This window comes from Sycon ciliatum, chromosome 1 (genome assembly GCF_964019385.1).
Source record: "Sycon ciliatum chromosome 1, ocSycCili1.1, whole genome shotgun sequence".
Taxonomy (NCBI): Eukaryota; Metazoa; Porifera; class Calcarea; order Leucosolenida; family Sycettidae; genus Sycon; species Sycon ciliatum.
Window position 1 is genome coordinate 68,805,053 of NC_088643.1, and position 19,773 is coordinate 68,824,825.

The window sequence follows — 19,773 nt, forward strand, 5'->3', positions numbered from 1 at the left end:
ACTCCATGTGAAGGTCTATAGCCCTTTCAAAAAAACTGTTTGCAGAACTGTTTACAGGTAGATAGACAGCATGTGATGTTTGGCGTGTTTGACTATTTTACAGACAATACATGGGTTGGTACAGCTAATGACCACTTGGATAGCAGCTATAGCTTTATAGCTCAATATGGCCATCACTATCAGTGCCAAAGTTGCTTTCTGGGTAATCTGTCATGGCCCATTGGGTTTATCCAAAAATACTTAAACCAAAGTGTGTAACTCGGCATCAGTTAGGCAAATGGAATTTGTCATTTACATCATTGTTGATGGATGATCAGAGGCACGATTCGTGACTACAGTGCTGCGCTGAATCATCATGACGTGACTACAGTGCTGCGCTGAATCATCATGACGTGACTACAGTGCTGCGCTGAATCATCATGACGTGACTACAGTGCTGCGCTGAATCATCATGACGTGACTACAGTGCTGCGCTGAATCATCATGACAACCGTTTTACTGTGTCTCGACATGTAGAGTGATGTAAATCATGATCTTTGCTCTCTTGAACCCATAGTGCAGAGTTGCAAATTCTGCTGTATGGATTCGTAGTGTGCAAGCCTGCAACATTAAAGTATATACCCCTCCCCCCCCCCCCCCCCCCCCGATCTGAAGAAATGTATGACATGCCTGGTAGGAAAGGTTTTAGTTCACCGTTCGTTTTCCGGCTTCGTTGTCTTAACGTGTACACTGATGTAAGTCTCTACGGAAGAGATTTGCCTCTTTCCATGCCCATGTGCTGTTGTGGTGTGTTGTTGAGGGGAGGTATGAAGTGCATCTTGCCTTCTGTTTTCAATTCTCTCTTTCTTACCATGCATAATCATGTTGCTGTGCTTCATAGCTCAACAATGATCCAGTACAGCAGCACACCGGACAAACTTCCACGCGACGATGAGATCAACGACGCCACAAGCTTCTTACATGACTATGGTAAGCACTTGTAGAATTAAACGTTTCGTGTGTGTGTTTGGGGGGGGGGGGGGGTATGTGTGTGTGTGTGTTTGGGGGGGGGGGGTATGTGTGTGTGTGTGTTTGGGGGGGGGGGTATGTGTGTGTGTTTGGGGGGGGGGGGTATGTGTGTGTGTGTGTGTTGGGGGGGGGGGGTATGTGTGTGTGTGTTTGGGGGGGGGGTATGTGTGTGTGTGTGTTGGGGGGGGGGGGTATGTGTGTGTGTGTTGGGGGGGGGGGGGTATGTGTGTGTGTGTTGGGGGGGGGGGGGGTATGTGTGTGTGTGTTTGGGGGGGGGGGGGGGTATGTGTGTGTGTGTTGGGGGGGGGGGGGTATGTGTGTGTGTGTTTGGGGGGGGGGGGGTATGTGTGTGTGTGTTGGGGGGGGGGGATGTGTGTGTGTGTTGGGGGGGGGGGGTATGTGTGTGTGTGTTGGGGGGGGGGGGTATGTGTGTGTGTGTTTGGGGGGGGGGGTATGTGTGTGTGTGTTGGGGGGGGGTATGTGTGTGTGTGTTGGGGGGGGGGGGGGGGTGCGTGTGTGCGTGTGCACTGAGGGAGTTGATCAGTATCATAGCATGTGTTGCACAACATGAGCTAGCATAATCAGAGCTTTTTTTCCTGTCCTACAGATACAAGTTCATGGGGGGGGGACCTAATGATTGATTGTAACTCCGAGTTTCATGCCATTGGGCCAATAATCAGACAACACAGCCTGCAGATACACAGTTGTATTGTTATTGTATGGCAACCAATGTACTAAGCAAGGCATCCCTGTGCTTGCAGGTGTTCTTCTTCATTATGAGGAGCCAGCCCTGCAGGATCTATACTTCATCAACCCACAGTGGCTATGTCAAACTTTGTCTCGTGTCATCGCCGTCAAGGAAGTGAATAGCTTTGCTAAGAAAGGTAATATGACAATCAATACAAAGGTGTAACACCACCACCCCCACTTCTTTGATACAGATTCGGTGACTGTGTCGACTTATGGCCTAAGCATAAGGAGAATTCGATAGTCTCGGTGAATCTGCTATGGCAACATCGTTCTCTGTTCCATGTTGAGCTAGTGTTGAGAGGAATGGGTTTCTTTTTGTGGCACTGTTGCTGTTAAACGAGATCGTCTTTGCTGCTATTTATCGTCGCTCAGTCTTGGTGTGCCTCTGCTTTCTATAAGGGACATCAGTGCATGTAGAAGACTTTTTCTTTTCTTTTGTACCTGGCTGCTCCCTGTCAGGTGTGATGAATGTATCAGACTTACAGTTCCTGCTCAAGTTCGAGGCCACTCAGTTTCCAACCAAGATTTTTGATCAGTGCGTAAACCTGATGGAGAGGTTTGAAATCGCGCTGCGCATCTCCCGCACCATCCTTCTCATCCCCAGTATGCTGCCACAGCGCTATGAGGAAGGCCAGCGCACTGTGGACTTTGGTGGACATCGCATGCCTGGCAATCGGGAAACCGGTAGGAATCACTGCTATACAATTGTTTTTATGAAGGTTGTGAGCAGATGGCCCTTTTGCAAGTGAGACTGCGGTGTGTTTGCCTATCTAAATGTACAAAGCGCTGATAATTGTCTTTGTGTGGAAATCTTTGTGTGAATTTGTCACTCTTGGACAAGCAACCATTCTCATGACAGCCTATTCAATTTGTCCTTATATACTGTGATGCAGATGATGGCGTTTCTCAATCCTTCAATGCCTCGTTTAGTCAAAGCTATTCTGGGCAGCGGCAAGTTATTGCTTCGACATTTCACAAGTTGACACGAGCCACTCGCCTCCGACTGGAGACTTTCCGACAAGAGCAACTGAGTCAAGCGTCGCCATCTGAGCTTCTGTCACCGAGGGTCGACATGCCAAAGTCTATTGCTGTAAGTGTGTATGTGCGCCAGCTCTGGCAGGATAATGCAGGTCACTAGCATATAGATGAGTGGACCTTCACGAGAGTTTCGTACGAACTTCTAGCATACTCTAAAGCTGGGGTCAGAATGCGTTAACTCTTTCAAACTCACGCAATGTAGCATCTGTATGTACCCTGCACATCAATGGAATGCGATATCCCCCCCCAAGGGTAGTTTACCAGGTTAGAGCCCTGGTAACTTGCTGAAACGTGAAGCGATGCTAAGATAATATCTGGAAAAAGAAAGTTCTAGCCCGTATGAGTTTCTTGTCTCCTAGGAAGCTTATTTTCATCAACCACCACGCCATAACGGCGCTTTCCGGCCGACCTCAACACTTTGCCACAGCTCACCACCAGCAAAGCGACACATCCGTTGGTCCTCGGTTCCTTCATGCAGCTGAGTCAAGTATAAAACTCTTGTCAGTGAAGGTTGATATTGTAGAATGGCTAATAGATAGTAAACACCACCATTTTGTAGCAAAATGTGAAGCATTATTGCACACCTTAGGCACAACGGCTAGGGCTAAGCAAAAGAACGAATTGGAAGCTGTTCATAAAAAGAAAACCTCGCCAAATATTGGAAAAAACTGTGCATAATACACTGCATATGTTTAGAATGTACAATAGAACAATGCAGATTTTCCATGTTTTGAAGGGCCCAGAGCATGAATTTCTCCGAGTGATAACATGCTTTCAGGGATACCTGTATCTCTCCATATGTACCCACAGGAATGTGACTTCAACCCTGGTGAGGATTTCTGTCGACTGTATGTCACTCCGTACATACCAAGCGGGTTCTGGCCACGCTTGATCAGTCGCATCCTGTCCGACAAGATGATGAACGAAGTCATCGTCCAAGAGCTGCCAACGTTTCTGAAGGCACCTGGCCTGCGCGCTAACGACCTGCTCGACTGGATTTGCTGGCGCAGCGGGATCGAGCTGCACCTGGCCTGGTGTCCCGTTCTGCGAGTGTGCAGGCTGAACGACACAATGACCTGTGCAGCCAAGTGTGAAGGTCGTGTATTCTGCTCTGGAAACTGGCATCCTCTTGGACCAATAGGACACAGTGGGGTGGAGGTCAGTGAGCATGTTTTACCGTCTGGATTTGGTTGCTACATTGTCAGTATTCTGTATGCATATGTGGCTGAGCCGGTGCATGTTGAAGTGCGATGGTGCACCCGAGAAATTATAATGAACATCAGTATTAAAATAATTTAGATTGAACACGTGGAAAACAGCGGGGCACAACTTCTGCATTAGACTCCGAGCACAGGAGCAGATTTGAGCAGTCAGACGTGCACAATTTGGGACGAAGCTAACAGGAGTACTGAGAAATTCAGTTTAATTTCTTATCCTCGATAAAACTGACCCTTTCAGGTTGGGTGGTTGTTGCACGCGGGCCGGAAGCGCTCCAACAGACATCATAGTGTATATTAGCTGACTTGCTTTCTCAACTTAGATTATGGGCCTGAAATGATAACAACTCTACGGAGGCAAGAAAAATTGGATGTGACTAGGGTACATTCTAAGAAGTGTATGTAGTCCATTTTGTCTTCATGTTCTAAGGCCTATACATGGCCGATAGCAAATGACAAGAGACTTGAAGATGGGTAAAGTAGTCTACTCCACTATTCAGTCTCTGACAACACCTCAACACTATGGTCACCAAGAGGCCATGGAAACAAACAACGGCAATTTCTTTTGATTCTATTCTCACCAAGGTCTTCATCAATGTACATGCTATACGAGAAGTGCTGGAGATACTTCACGCAGACGCTGAGCCTGTACTGCCAAGATGCTCTACCACTTTAACGCAGAGTGCACGGGTCTCGGTTGGACGGCGCTTTCTGGATAATGTTCACCAGCAGTTTTTGGGCCTGAAAGCGGAAAGTCAGAAGGTTAAGAAGGGCCGTCTCACCCACTCCAGGTCGGTGGCAAAGGAGTCCAAGCAGCTCTCGAGTCTGCGAGAGCGTCGCTCACGACTTGCCATGATGGTTGCAGAATCCCTGGACTACGTCTCATCCCAGTCTGAACCGTCAGCACCCATGGACAGTACCAGCCGACCACCATCGACAACAGAGGAGATCGATCCGATGGAGTCGTTGAGAGATCTGCCGCAGCTTGCTGAGAAAGCTGTAGAGGCCACCAAAGACACGGCCGAAACTAAGGAGCGCTCTGAAACACCCAGGCAGCGTGGCACTCAGTTGGCAGTGTGGCTGTTAGCTCGTGTTGTATCCCACATTGATGCTCTACTGTACAAATGGTAAGTTATAGCACAGTTGTAAACATGCTTATTGCCAGTTTACCCAGAATTCTCATTTCCCTATTTCTTACTTATGCTCTCGAGAGTACATCAATATTGTAAATACAGTGGAACTCAAGTAAGACGTACCCCCTCTCGGGGAGTGGGAAACCCCCTCTCGGGGAGTGGGAAAAAGTACACAGCATCCGAGGTACTTCTTAGCATAGTTGGCTCTTGCGGCCCCACCAATACGATACATGTGCAGTATGTCAAAATGCTCGAAATTATTTATTGCACTCGGAAAATGTACGTATCCAGTGCCACCAAACCAGGCTTCCCGGGCGGCAAACCGCCTCCTCCGCACTGTCAACGCTCTGAAGTACCTGTCAAGGCAACCTTTCATGTGCAAACGGCGTGTACGAAAACACAAAGAGTACGTAGTATGCGAGGCTAGCTCTGTTGGGACCTGCTGAAAAGTCCGCCGTACATGAGTTGTACATCTTATCAGAGTACGTCGTATGCATACACATTTTTATATGCGTTTACGAGAGCTGGCGGACATCTACGCAGCTTGGCTCCTTGATGGGGGAGGAAGAGGATGTTCGGCGCAGGATGGAGCTTGCCTCTCGCGTGTTTGGCCAGCTGTACGCCCTATGGCTGCGTAGAGATAAAGTAGTGGAGAAGACACGCTTACGCCTGTACAGCGCTATCGTACTGCCGCCATTCCTGTACAATTGCGAGACCTGGGGATTATCGTCAACAGCAATGGCCAAGGCAGACGCATTCCACCGACGTCAAATGCGATCATTACTTGGAATACGATACCCAGACACAATCTCAAACGACGAGCTATACCGCTGAACCAAGAGCAACCCTATATCATACACAGTTGCATGTAGGCAACTACGAATGACTGGTCATGTGCTACGGATGGACACGGACACGCCACCGCAAGTAGCCATGAGCGGCTATTTTAACAAGGGCAACAAAGCACCTCGTGGACGGCCAAGGTTGACACTGGCCACAAGTCTGGTCGCTCAGCTGAATAAGCTGGGTGTGCCATTGAAGACCATGGAAGACCTTTCCAGGTGCCGACAACAAGCAGCGGACAAGACAGACTGGAAGAAACTGTGCAGCTCGACACCCGAGGAGAAATCAGTATCAGCAGCTACTACACCTTGCTGATGATGCTCACAAGACAGAAGCGGAAAAAACACTAAATTTCTTTATTTAGTGCTCTACTACGCGAAATGTGCTATTATTATTATTATTATTATTATTATTATGGGAGGAAAATCCGTGCGACAAAAAAGACCGTGCTAAGCAGATGTACGTCTTACCCGGGTACGCACTAAGCGAGTTCCACTGTATACCTAAGTGCTTCTTGTATGATTGTATGCATATTTAGAAAATGTTAGAAGTGTCATTTCACTAGAAATGACACTTTTTGTAATTTGTAATTTGTGATTGAAAAAGTTACAATTCATAGGACAGTTGGTTGTTCCCCACAACTTATAACTTGTTGAATTTTACGAAATCTACTCTAAATTATTCAAACCGATATCAATGAATAGAACTTTCGGGAACTCTGAACATGCTTTCACGTATAGCCAACTCCACATGTCAACCTGATGATCGATGAGCGTGAAACTCGGGAGTCGCAAACAACCATTCTGACTTCTGCAACGCGTGCACCCACCATTTTGACCATTTGATCATTTGACGCCCATCGCCAGAGGCGATGATAGCGATGCTACATCAGAAGCCATAGCAGCTTGTGCTGGGATTGCACCATTTAACAGCTTGCAATGCTGAAGAATTGACCGCCACTATTAAGCCTGGTCTACACCACACAGCTATGAAGTGGCCTTTTCTGGCCAGTGAATCCCTACTTTTTGGTCTTTTTCATTTTTTTCACGCACACACACATCACACCACATACTCTGGCATGCACTGGCTGTTGGTAACCACCCAGGACAATGAAAGAAAAGTCAGGAGGAGTCTGAGAAAGAGAAGAAAGACGTGTGTGACCATAATCGTCGGGAATCGAACCCGCAACCTATCGATTGGAAATCGCTGCACATACCACTGCACCATATGGGACACACACATACACATACACACACTACTACTACTACTACTACTACTACTACTACTACTACTACTACTACTACTACTACTACTACTACTACTACTACTACTACTACTACTACTACTACTACTACTACTACTACTACTACTACTACTACTACTACTACTACTACTACTACTACTACTACTACTACTACTACTACTACTACTACTACTACTACTACTACTACTACTACTACTACTACTACTACTACTACTACTACTACTACTACTACTACTACTACTACTACTACTACTACTACTACTACTACTACTACTACTACTACTACTACTACTACTACTACTACTACTACTACTACTACTACTACTACTACTACTACTACTACTACTACTACTACTACTACTACTACTACTACTACTACTACTACTACTACTACTACTACTACTACTACTACTACTACTACTACTACTACTACTACTACTACTACTACTACTACTACTACTACTACTACTACTACTACTACTACTACTACTACTACTACTACTACTACTACTACTACTACTACTACTACTACTACTACTACTACTACTACTACTACTACTACTACTACTACTACTACTACTACTACTACTACTACTACTACTACTACTACTACTACTACTACTACTACTACTACTACTACTACTACTACTACTACTACTACTACTACTACTACTACTACTACTACTACTACTACTACTACTACTACTACTACTACTACTACTACTACTACTACTACTACTACTACTACTACTACTACTACTACTACTACTACTACTACTACTACTACTACTACTACTACTACTACTACTACTACTACTACTACTACTACTACTACTACTACTACTACTACTACTACTACTACTACTACTACTACTACTACTACTACTACTACTACTACTACTACTACTACTACTACTACTACTACTACTACTACTACTACTACTACTACTACTACTACTACTACTACTACTACTACTACTACTACTACTACTACTACTACTACTACTACTACTACTACTACTACTACTACTACTACTACTACTACTACTACTACTACTACTACTACTACTACTACTACTACTACTACTACTACTACTACTACTACTACTACTACTACTACTACTACTACTACTACTACTACTACTACTACTACTACTACTACTACTACTACTACTACTACTACTACTACTACTACTACTACTACTACTACTACTACTACTACTACTACTACTACTACTACTACTACTACTACTACTACTACTACTACTACTACTACTACTACTACTACTACTACTACTACTACTACTACTACTACTACTACTACTACTACTACTACTACTACTACTACTACTACTACTACTACTACTACTACTACTACTACTACTACTACTACTACTACTACTACTACTACTACTACTACTACTACTACTACTACTACTACTACTACTACTACTACTACTACTACTACTACTACTACTACTACTACTACTACTACTACTACTACTACTACTACTACTACTACTACTACTACTACTACTACTACTACTACTACTACTACTACTACTACTACTACTACTACTACTACTACTACTACTACTACTACTACTACTACTACTACTACTACTACTACTACTACTACTACTACTACTACTACTACTACTACTACTACTACTACTACTACTACTACTACTACTACTACTACTACTACTACTACTACTACTACTACTACTACTACTACTACTACTACTACTACTACTACTACTACTACTACTACTACTACTACTACTACTACTACTACTACTACTACTACTACTACTACTACTACTACTACTACTACTACTACTACTACTACTACTACTACTACTACTACTACTACTACTACTACTACTACTACTACTACTACTACTACTACTACTACTACTACTACTACTACTACTACTACTACTACTACTACTACTACTACTACTACTACTACTACTACTACTACTACTACTACTACTACTACTACTACTACTACTACTACTACTACTACTACTACTACTACTACTACTACTACTACTACTACTACTACTACTACTACTACTACTACTACTACTACTACTACTACTACTACTACTACTACTACTACTACTACTACTACTACTACTACTACTACTACTACTACTACTACTACTACTACTACTACTACTACTACTACTACTACTACTACTACTACTACTACTACTACTACTACTACTACTACTACTACTACTACTACTACTACTACTACTACTACTACTACTACTACTACTACTACTACTACTACTACTACTACTACTACTACTACTACTACTACTACTACTACTACTACTACTACTACTACTACTACTACTACTACTACTACTACTACTACTACTACTACTACTACTACTACTACTACTACTACTACTACTACTACTACTACTACTACTACTACTACTACTACTACTACTACTACTACTACTACTACTACTACTACTACTACTACTACTACTACTACTACTACTACTACTACTACTACTACTACTACTACTACTACTACTACTACTACTACTACTACTACTACTACTACTACTACTACTACTACTACTACTACTACTACTACTACTACTACTACTACTACTACTACTACTACTACTACTACTACTACTACTACTACTACTACTACTACTACTACTACTACTACTACTACTACTACTACTACTACTACTACTACTACTACTACTACTACTACTACTACTACTACTACTACTACTACTACTACTACTACTACTACTACTACTACTACTACTACTACTACTACTACTACTACTACTACTACTACTACTACTACTACTACTACTACTACTACTACTACTACTACTACTACTACTACTACTACTACTACTACTACTACTACTACTACTACTACTACTACTACTACTACTACTACTACTACTACTACTACTACTACTACTACTACTACTACTACTACTACTACTACTACTACTACTACTACTACTACTACTACTACTACTACTACTACTACTACTACTACTACTACTACTACTACTGAACTTCGCCTTTATTTGAAAACAAACCGGGTATCAGAAAGAAGAAACTGAAAAGCGCAAGCAAGAAAAGCAATGGTGACAAAACCATTCAAGAAAAATCAAATCAAATAAATAGGAAAATCCAATCAGAAAATAAAATAAAATAAAAGAATCAAGCCAACTAGGGAATACAAAAACAAAGAGCAAACCCGCAAACACCATCCAAGCATCGCTACTACCAGTACGGTGACGTTTCCATTCACCCAACCGCTCAAACGCTTTTAAAACGAAAACAAATACAACAGAACACTCTGAGACAGAATGAAACCAATGACAATATTATGGCAAGTCCATTGATACCCGTCAGCGCGGCATATGAGCCAATGTACGGCACTCCGTTACAAAGCAATGTCGGCCAATGCCGGATCCACTGCGTAGGTATGATGCACGTGACCCCCGGAAGCAAGTAATCTGCCACCGCATCAGAGATAGACTGATTCTCGAGCGCAAGTGGCTGATGATGAGACGATACGGTATGTCCGCAAGCGGAGTGAACGATCCTCGATCCACCTGGTTGATTCGATCGGAATACTGACGTTTCTTCTGACGCTCGTGTTGGGATAACTGCCTCGACACTTCTGGTCCAGACAGCAAAGACGGCCTTGGGTGCGTGACCCGTACATCAAAAAAGGCGTTTTGCTGCCTGGTCCAGAAGCCACGAGCCCGTATATCCACACGAGCACCGTCAGCTGAGCCCCCAGAGACGGCTTCACCACCCAACGGCATCAGCGGTGGCTCAATCTCGACATCGCAAACAACACTAGCGAGTGCGTCCGCTAGGAGGTCGCGAAGTTCATTGTGTCTCTGGGTAGGGTATCCCCCGCTTGGGCACGTGAGGGCGTGATGAACTGACATGTCTTGGCCACAAACACAGGATAATGATATGCCATCAAGCGGCAGGCCATACCTCAGGCACAATGCGTCTCGAAAATCAGACTTGTTGAATATAGTTAAAGGAAATGAAGCCGATGGAGGCGTAACCAGCCACGTTGACACACCGCCGTCACCCGCGACATCCACTAGTAGGCGCTGCTCATCCGTCAGAGCGGGCCTGATCTCCTCCAATGCAGCATTGTGCTGCGCCCGGCGTTCCCGGCGAGCCTGCGTGGCCAAACCCCTGGAGGCAGCGATGATATCGGCAACAGGACCGTCGATAGCATCAGGACCATCGACAGCACCAGTCAGCACGCAATCCACCATGGGCATTATCGACGTCCGGCAAAGGAGGTACTCAGCCTCCGCACGCAAACTGCCAATGCGGACAGCCAGCCCTCCATTCCTCACAGGCATTGCAAAGAGCTGACGGAGTACACCATCAGCCGCAAGAGGATGGCCTGTCAATGCTGGCAGCAGATGTTTGTTGATGACGTCATCCAGTGGCGTATACAGGACAGGGTCCACAAAGACTGCACGCTGCAGATAGGTCCAACGGGACTGCAGAGAGGCAGAGAAGACGCGAAAGGCCGCCTGAGGCTGGGTGACAGCCAGACCAGCAAGGCGCCTAACCAATGTGGACAGTTCCTCAACACGGCTCTTCACAAAATTCTCTCGGAACTGTTGGTCTCCAATGGCCCCGCCAAGGTAACGAACGCCGTCGCTCCGGATACGGACATCAGTGCCGGCAAATACCTCCTGGGCCCTTTCCATTAAATGTGGACGGACGAGTAAAACCGTCTTCATGGCATTGGGGTGGTAGCCATACCGGGGCCCCTCCTCCACGATGCAATCCCAATACCCACGCAGCGGCAGGAGCTCTCCGGCTGCGGCATCGTCATCCGCGTACCAAATCTGGCTGGTGCTTGGAAGTCGACGCGACAGCCGAGATGCCAGGGGCACAGTCGCGAGAGCGTAGAACGCCATGGCAAGAGGATCCCCTTGGCATGTACCCTCCCGGGAATAAATGACCTCTCCGCCATTGAGGTATAGAGGGATGTCGGCCTGGTAGGTGTTAATGAAAATTCGCCCAGCGGCAGGACAGATTCTTGGAATGTTGTGCAGCGCCGCGGCCCTGTTCAGAGAATTGAAGGCGTTGGACGCATCCACCAGCAGAATACCTTGAGTCGTCTCGCGGTCATAGAGGCCGGTCAAAGCCTGCACCCCGACCTCGCAAGCCGACGGGACGCCGACGCACAGCTGATGAGGAGCAGTAACCGCAGCCACATCCCTCTCGATAACCGACATGACCACTTTCCCGATCACGCGGCGAAACACCTCCCCGATGGCTATAGGCCTTACCCCAGGCTGCTTATCCAATGGAATGAGCCTTGCTGCCAGGAATGAGCGGAGATCCCGCGGCTCAATTGCCTCAGTGCAAAGACGCTTGGCAGCACGAGCCAGAGCCGAGCACAGGTCGTCAGAAGCTGATGTATACATTGAGGCCATCCGACGCCAGGCAGCGGAGTCAAGGCCTGACGGACCCGCTGCCCCCTTCATAATCATGCAGGTCTTGCGGATTTGAGCTGGTGTTATTGAATCAAACAGCACATTCTCCTGGACTGTGGCTTCATCATCGAGTAGAATCTCTGGTTCTGCATCAGCCGGAACAGGATGCTTGTCTCTCAACAATTCCAGTACCGACTTGCCACCCACAATCTTGTCCAACGGGAGTACGCCACCACCACCATCATCCTCCAGGTAGTGAGCAGCTGTTCCAATGCGGTCGCTGTATACCATTTTTGCGAACTCGACGTCATCCAGACCATTAGCTGCTGTTTTGCCAGGTGTTGATCTGGGTAGATGGGCTTGAATGCACCGTGCCTCACGCAGCAATGCCGCCATGTCTCCACACATCCACCAGTCAAGACGCTTGCGTAACGATTTCTTGTTGTCAGAGGCATTGGATACTACAAAAGGCCGCTGCAAAATCAGATGGCAAGCAATGACCACAGCCGACCATGCAAAAGCTCCGTCGCGAGTTCCGCCGCTGAAAAGACCAATCAGGCGAGCTAGTTCCTTGACGAACCGACGACCCTCATCCCCGAAAGGTATGATAAACAGATTCCGTTGCCACTTGACTATTTCTGCATGGGTTTTGTCCATTAAAATGATTATATCGTCTGTTGGCAACGACCAAAAGCCATCAGGTTCTGGAGAATCACATTTCTCGGGTGGCAGATCAACAAACTGAGGCTGTCGAGACGAGCCGGGACCCACAGAGGTCGGCGCTGCAGACGCAGGTACCCGGGAAGCTGCAGTGGGGTCAGCAGAAGCACCCACGGGCGAAGGGGCGGCAGCGCAATCAGGAACCATCCCGGAGCACACAGGAACAGGCAAGTCCACCCGCAGTGACTCCCCACACGGAACCGCAGTCGCAGACACAGAAGATTGGGAAGACCCAGCGACCTCAGGCGCCGGTGCCGCACCCGAGCGTTCGGCGGCCGATGACGGGGGCCTGGATACCAAAGTCGCCCGTACCTCGCGAGGCACACCACCGGTCCGGCCAGCAGCGGACTCACCCGATCGAGAAGGCTTCACTCTTCGCCCACTCCAGGCCGGCGGATCACCAGCAGAAAGGCCTTGAGGCACCTCTGATCCACCAACATCATGCAAATCACAATTTCCAAAATTCTTGCAGCGCCCAACTTGACCTGGGTAGCAATTGAAACAGCATCGTCCATCCCTATTGCACGAACATGCTCCGCACGTTCCAGTTTTCTTGCTGCAGGAGCAACAGGGCCCAGCCGACGCCCCACGCCGTGACATGCCATGCAGCCTGCAGCACGGGCGAAGAGACGCGAGGTGTGAAGAGCACCTCGCATGTCACTCGCCACAGACCATGTGGGAAAACACTCACTGTGACTCAGCCGCGAAGCACAACACAGCAAGCCATCTCACCCACGGCCCAAAGGCGAAGGCACCGAAACTACAGCACAATGGCCGGTTCGCCAGGCAATACGACACCAGCTGGATGTAGGAATAGCAGACTGGGCAACTCCACAGCGGTAAAACCTACTGGAGCCGACTCCCGAAACCTAGACGAAAGTAATGACGTAGGATAAACAACCGGTTGACCTGGACAGTGCATAAAACAATTAAAAAACTGCGGAGGAGCAAAATCTCCATCCGCACTCTATGAGCCGCACTACTACTACTACTACTACTGCTGCTGCTGCTGCTGCTGCTGCTGCTGCTGCTGCTGCTGCTGCTGCTGCTGCTGCTGCTGCTGCTGCTGCTGCTGCTGCTGCTGCTGCTGCTGCTGCTGCTGCTGCTGCTGCTGCTGCTGCTGCTGCTGCTGCTGCTGCTGCTGCTGCTGCTGCTGCTGCTGCTGCTGCTGCTGCTGCTGCTGCTGCTGCTGCTGCTGCTGCTGCTGCTGCTGCTGCTCCTACTACTGCTACTACTACTACTACTACTACTACTACTACTACTACTACTACTACTACTACTACTACTACTACTACTACTACTACTACTACTACTACTACTACTACTACTACTACTACTACTACTACTACTACTACTACTACTACTACTACTACTACTACTACTACTACTACTACTACTACTACTACTACTACTACTACTACTACTATGTACAGCTACCCTATCGGGCCACGCCGCTCTCAGAAGCGGGAGACAACGACAAGAAGAGAGAAGAGAAGAGAGAGAAATCGCAAAGCACACACACACACACACACACACACACACACACACACATTCACACACATACACACACACACACACACACACACACACACACATCACCCTTGGGAAAGTTTGAAAAAAATGGCGTATGAATGATATTGACTTGCGAGAAGAGTATCCAGTGTGGATATCCTAGAAGTCTAGTACTTGAGTAGGTAGCTACAGCTAATGTTCTGCTCTATTTTCACAGGTTCAATGGCTTGCACAGTAATGAAGGCTACTCCGCCAACAAGACCCGTCCGACCATCATCCGTGTGTCTCCGTGCCCTCGCTGTATGGTGGAAATGCGCAAGAGGATGTCCTGTGAGACGGTGGACGTGGACGCCGAGGCCATGCCTGAGGCAGTGTATGATATGGTAAGGTTTGCACTTATATCAGTTCACTACATGGGTGGAGAGATAAACTAAATGGGACAGTTCTTGATGTTTTCACTAGAACGATCAGATATTCTCGCCTTGTGCCCATAAACCTTTTAAAAGTTCTAACAATTCATCCTTACTGACTGTTGTGCTATTCCAGGTGATCATCCAGTAAATGTACTGGATTATAAATGGAACACTGCATTAATGCTGTGGGCTAGTGTGGTTGGCACAGTTGTGCAGTTCAAAAGGAATTCTAATTCTAGCTGTGTATGCTGTACCATACATGTTGACATTCCCAATGCCAGGCCTGACCGTATTTCTATGTTGCTGCGGTCTGCTCTTGTGCATTCGGCCTAGGCTAACAGCTTGGCTCGTCGCATCTTCAAGGCCGCCACCAATCCATCCCCGAATCATTCGAGTCTGCGTCGTGGCAACCCTGTCCGCCTGCACTCTGCGCATGACGAGGACGACGGCGACGCACCGGACGAGACAGCTCTGCGCGTGTTCTCCCTCTACTCCCTGGCGGCTAAAGCCGACGCTGACATTGACGTCAGCAAGTGTGAGATGGAGTGTGAGCGGCATGGCAGTCTGAGTACACTGCGCCTAGCACCTGATCTGGTTAGTCCGCTACAGTTTAGTTACTGTTAGGTTTTGGGTTTTCAACTGATATCAACAAGCGCTGTGTTCACTCTAATTTGGCTAGGATGCCGAATCTGTGATATTAGCTTTGTTTTTGAACACTGGTCCTTAGTAATGATAATGCAATCTGTGTTTATCACCGTCCTATCATCTCAAAATGTTCCAGGCGTTACTTATTATATGGTTTTCTCACCCCATTCACAGCTGAATATACATGTACCGGCAGTTCCAATTGTTGTCATGATGGAGTAAACGATAGTTGGGAATGACGAGGTACTCATCTTCTCTGTCTCTTCCACTCTCTTCCACTCTTTTTTTCATTCTCTCCCCGCCCTTATCTCTCTCCCTCTCTCTCTCTCTCTCTCTCTCTCTCTCTCTCTCTCTCTCTCTCTCTCTCTCTCTCTCTCTCTCTCTCTCTCTCTCTCTCTCTCTCTCTCTCTCTTTCTCTCTTTCTCTTTCTCGCTATCTACTTGTGTATCTATCTCAATCTCTCTCTCTCTCTTTCTTTCTGATAAAGCTTATACTATGTATCTTAATTATTGTATTGCACTGGATAGTTCTTCGCTGATCTACCTGCGGACAAGATTGTCACGACTGCCGACTACGTCCAATGTACCTCGCTTGACAGGGGAGGATTCGGAGAGGTTTTCAATGGGAGACTATTCAAGACTAAGGTATGTCTCTAACTCTGTATTCAGCAACACCATTCAGCCTTTTTAATGCTTGAAATTTGCAGTCTCGCTACCACTTTAAGCTGACCTTTCACACATACACACACACACACACACACACACACACACACGCACACGCACGCACGCAAACACACGCACACACACGCATACACACACACACACACACACACACACACACACACACACATGCACCAGCGCTACCTCACAACATCCAACTGCAAAGTGATTTGCCAATACTGCCAATACTGAATAGGAACTGGGTAGATTCTCCTGACAGCTGTGTCACTCTCTAGGGCTAACCAGAGGAGGTAAGAATATCGAGAAAGGTCCTTACCGGTATTCCCAGTGTAATTGGGATCGAGCGTGGGAGAAATCTTTAACGGCCTAGGTAACATGGTGTGACTCCTTCCAACCAGAACATCATTGGTTCCCAGTCACAGATTGACACTGTGGGTTGGTCTAAGACCATAATCGAGAAATGAGAGGTACCTGGTTCAAGCCCTGCCCGGGGGCATTGTTTTCCAGTCATGCTGCTACCCCGGCACAGTCTGACAACTGGGACCTTGTGGTGATACACAAGGGGGACACGGATGTGGCTAACGGGGCTTCGGCACCTGTGCCAGTGGTTGTGAGATGTATCACCACTCCCCAATATTAGGCTCTGCATCTCCCGTTGGGCTTTCCGGGTGTTAGTGGCCTTTGTGAGTTCCCTTGGGAACGGCGACAAAATAAACTTTAAAAACCGTTTCCACAGGTACAGGCATAATCTCCAGCATCCGTCCGCTCAGCTAAATAATATCAGGTGTTACCTTGAAACGCCTTGCCTCTGCTCCGCAGAACGATAAGCCAAACTATCTGTGAGAAGATGTGTATCATAACATGTTAGTATACTGTGGTTGGAGTTCTGCACTGGTGAGTCTGTGTCACATAAGCCTATCATTCGACCATTCATAAACTAGGGGAGATGTTTCGGAACTACATTTCAGGCTGAGATTTACGGAATAACTGGATTCGGAGCCACTCCAGTCCGGAAATAAGGCAAGAATGCCCTGCGTTTATGTTGGTGCAGACGGGACATCCCCACCCAGTGGCCATCAAGAATTTTGAGCTGTCGAAGGATGATGATGCTGATGACGATATGGCCGACGCTGGAGGAGAAATGAATCGGGCCCGTAGAGCTTTGCACCTATACACTACAGCTAGAGCTGAGATTGGTATCCTTGCCAACCTTAACCATGATAACATTGTGAAGGTAAGACACTACGCAGCTCTAGAAATGCATCCTGCTCACTTACTCGAGGTGTGTTGCATTGTTTGTTGCAATTTTATCCAATTGCATGCACGCTGTACCAAGTGATCTGTGCATAGTGAGGCTTATTATTGTGCAAGCCTGAGGGTAGTGACGAACCGTCGATCCATGGAATGAGCTAAATTGTAGATGGAAGGGGTTAATTCCGGGTGAAATTGCACATGGAATTGATATTGCGACGTAGCTATTTACTACAACGGAACCCATGTAACCCAACCCCCACCCCCCTCCCCCCCTCTCCCCCGACCCTGCCTACGCGCCTGTACATCATATAATGTGTAGTTTCAGTCAGCATCATGTTCAATCCATACATCATCAAGGGGAAGGGGGAGGGGGGGGGGGGACGTGCCATGGCTCCTGCTTGTTTATCATAATCCTTACACTATTGTGTTGTCACTCAGGAACATTACAGTTTTGACCTGGAATTCCACATTTGATATTGCCACATTCGTATTTTCACTTGACGACATTTGCATCCATGGCAGTGACCACGGTATGGAGGTGTTTTCAAGTGTGACTGAGAACGCTTTGCAATGAAGAATTCACCAGGGAGTTCTGAGTTCTATCAATGCGACATGCATGTGTATGCATCTTAGCCTTCCCTTATTCCTCCTGCCACCATCTGTACTAATATTTTTGGGGGCTTAAGACTAGTAGCATAATGCTGTTGTTAGCTGCTCTGGCTGTTATAGGCGATTCAGACTAAGGCCAACTGTGACCACGTTTCTACGACTCAGATGGATTTGATCAGGGATTGTGCATAAAATTTCGAAACACGACTTCATCACCATGGAAATTCAAGTTTACACATGATTTTGGCCGTAGTCTGAATCGCCTATTACACTGTGCAGCCTTACGAGGACATTGCACATGCAGCTGTTTGTAAATGTGGTCAGAGTATGATGGCTTTTCAATCTGCCGTCTTCACTTCATGCATTTTCTTTCAGCTTCTTGGCGTCAACCGGAAGCCCCTACGCATGATCATGGCAAGAGCACCAGCAGGCAACCTGAAGAATTGGCTGGGAAAGTATCGGAGCCAGTCAATAAAACTTCCATCGGATGTGCTGCTTGCTTGCCTAACTCAGGTTTGTACACAGTGACACTACAGTAAAGCCAACCGTCATCCCGACGCGTTTTTGCTCGTTCCGCTTTTTCTTCTCTCTCCTAGCTATCTTTGTATCTCTCTCTCTCTCTCTCTCTCTCCCTATCAAGCTCTCATGCGGTACGCGTTAGACATGACGACCTCGTATAGACCCTGATGGGAGTCAAGTCTAGACTAGCTAGCTTAGAAGTATTATGCATATACCTAAGCGTGGCCGGGTTTCTTTTCCTTATAGCCTCTGTCACCTTGTCTACCTGTTACCTGTGGCAGATGGCATCAGCATTGGAGTACCTGCATGACAAGCAGATCATCTACCGTGACCTGAAGCCTGGCAACACACTCGTGTGGAGCTTCCCGGCACCGACGCCAATCGGTTCTCCAGAAGATAAGACGCCGGTGTTGATACGTCTTGCTGACTACGGTATCAGTCAGTTCTGCTCACCGTCTGGCATCAAGGGACTGAAGGATGGAACGCGTGTTTACATGGCCCCTGAAGTTGTTCAGTATGGTGGCAAGGAGACGTTCAATGAAAAGGTACCAGTTACACTGAGAAGAGTTCTATTGCTATCTGGTGCACTACCTTCAGTAGCTTGGTTATGTTTCGGGTTAAACGTGAGGTCTGTTCAAGGAGCTAGACGAGGGCTTGATGCACCAGAATAGAGAGC

General features: G+C 46.9%; 1 protein-coding gene across 1 annotated transcript in view; it reads left to right on the forward strand.

The window, feature by feature from the left end:
- Positions 1 to 19,773, forward strand: part of LOC135805111 (uncharacterized) — a 51,977-nt gene that overhangs the window by 14,647 nt on the left and 17,557 nt on the right. The window contains exons 19-30 of the mRNA XM_065319109.1: positions 881 to 969; positions 1,770 to 1,892; positions 2,218 to 2,442; positions 2,652 to 2,848; positions 3,607 to 3,954; positions 4,599 to 5,140; positions 15,195 to 15,360; positions 15,724 to 15,984; positions 16,563 to 16,679; positions 17,767 to 17,949; positions 18,954 to 19,091; positions 19,379 to 19,642. Coding sequence (XP_065175181.1) covers positions 881 to 969; positions 1,770 to 1,892; positions 2,218 to 2,442; positions 2,652 to 2,848; positions 3,607 to 3,954; positions 4,599 to 5,140; positions 15,195 to 15,360; positions 15,724 to 15,984; positions 16,563 to 16,679; positions 17,767 to 17,949; positions 18,954 to 19,091; positions 19,379 to 19,642 — 2,653 coding nt within the window. The remainder of the gene's footprint in view (positions 1 to 880; positions 970 to 1,769; positions 1,893 to 2,217; positions 2,443 to 2,651; positions 2,849 to 3,606; positions 3,955 to 4,598; positions 5,141 to 15,194; positions 15,361 to 15,723; positions 15,985 to 16,562; positions 16,680 to 17,766; positions 17,950 to 18,953; positions 19,092 to 19,378; positions 19,643 to 19,773) is intronic.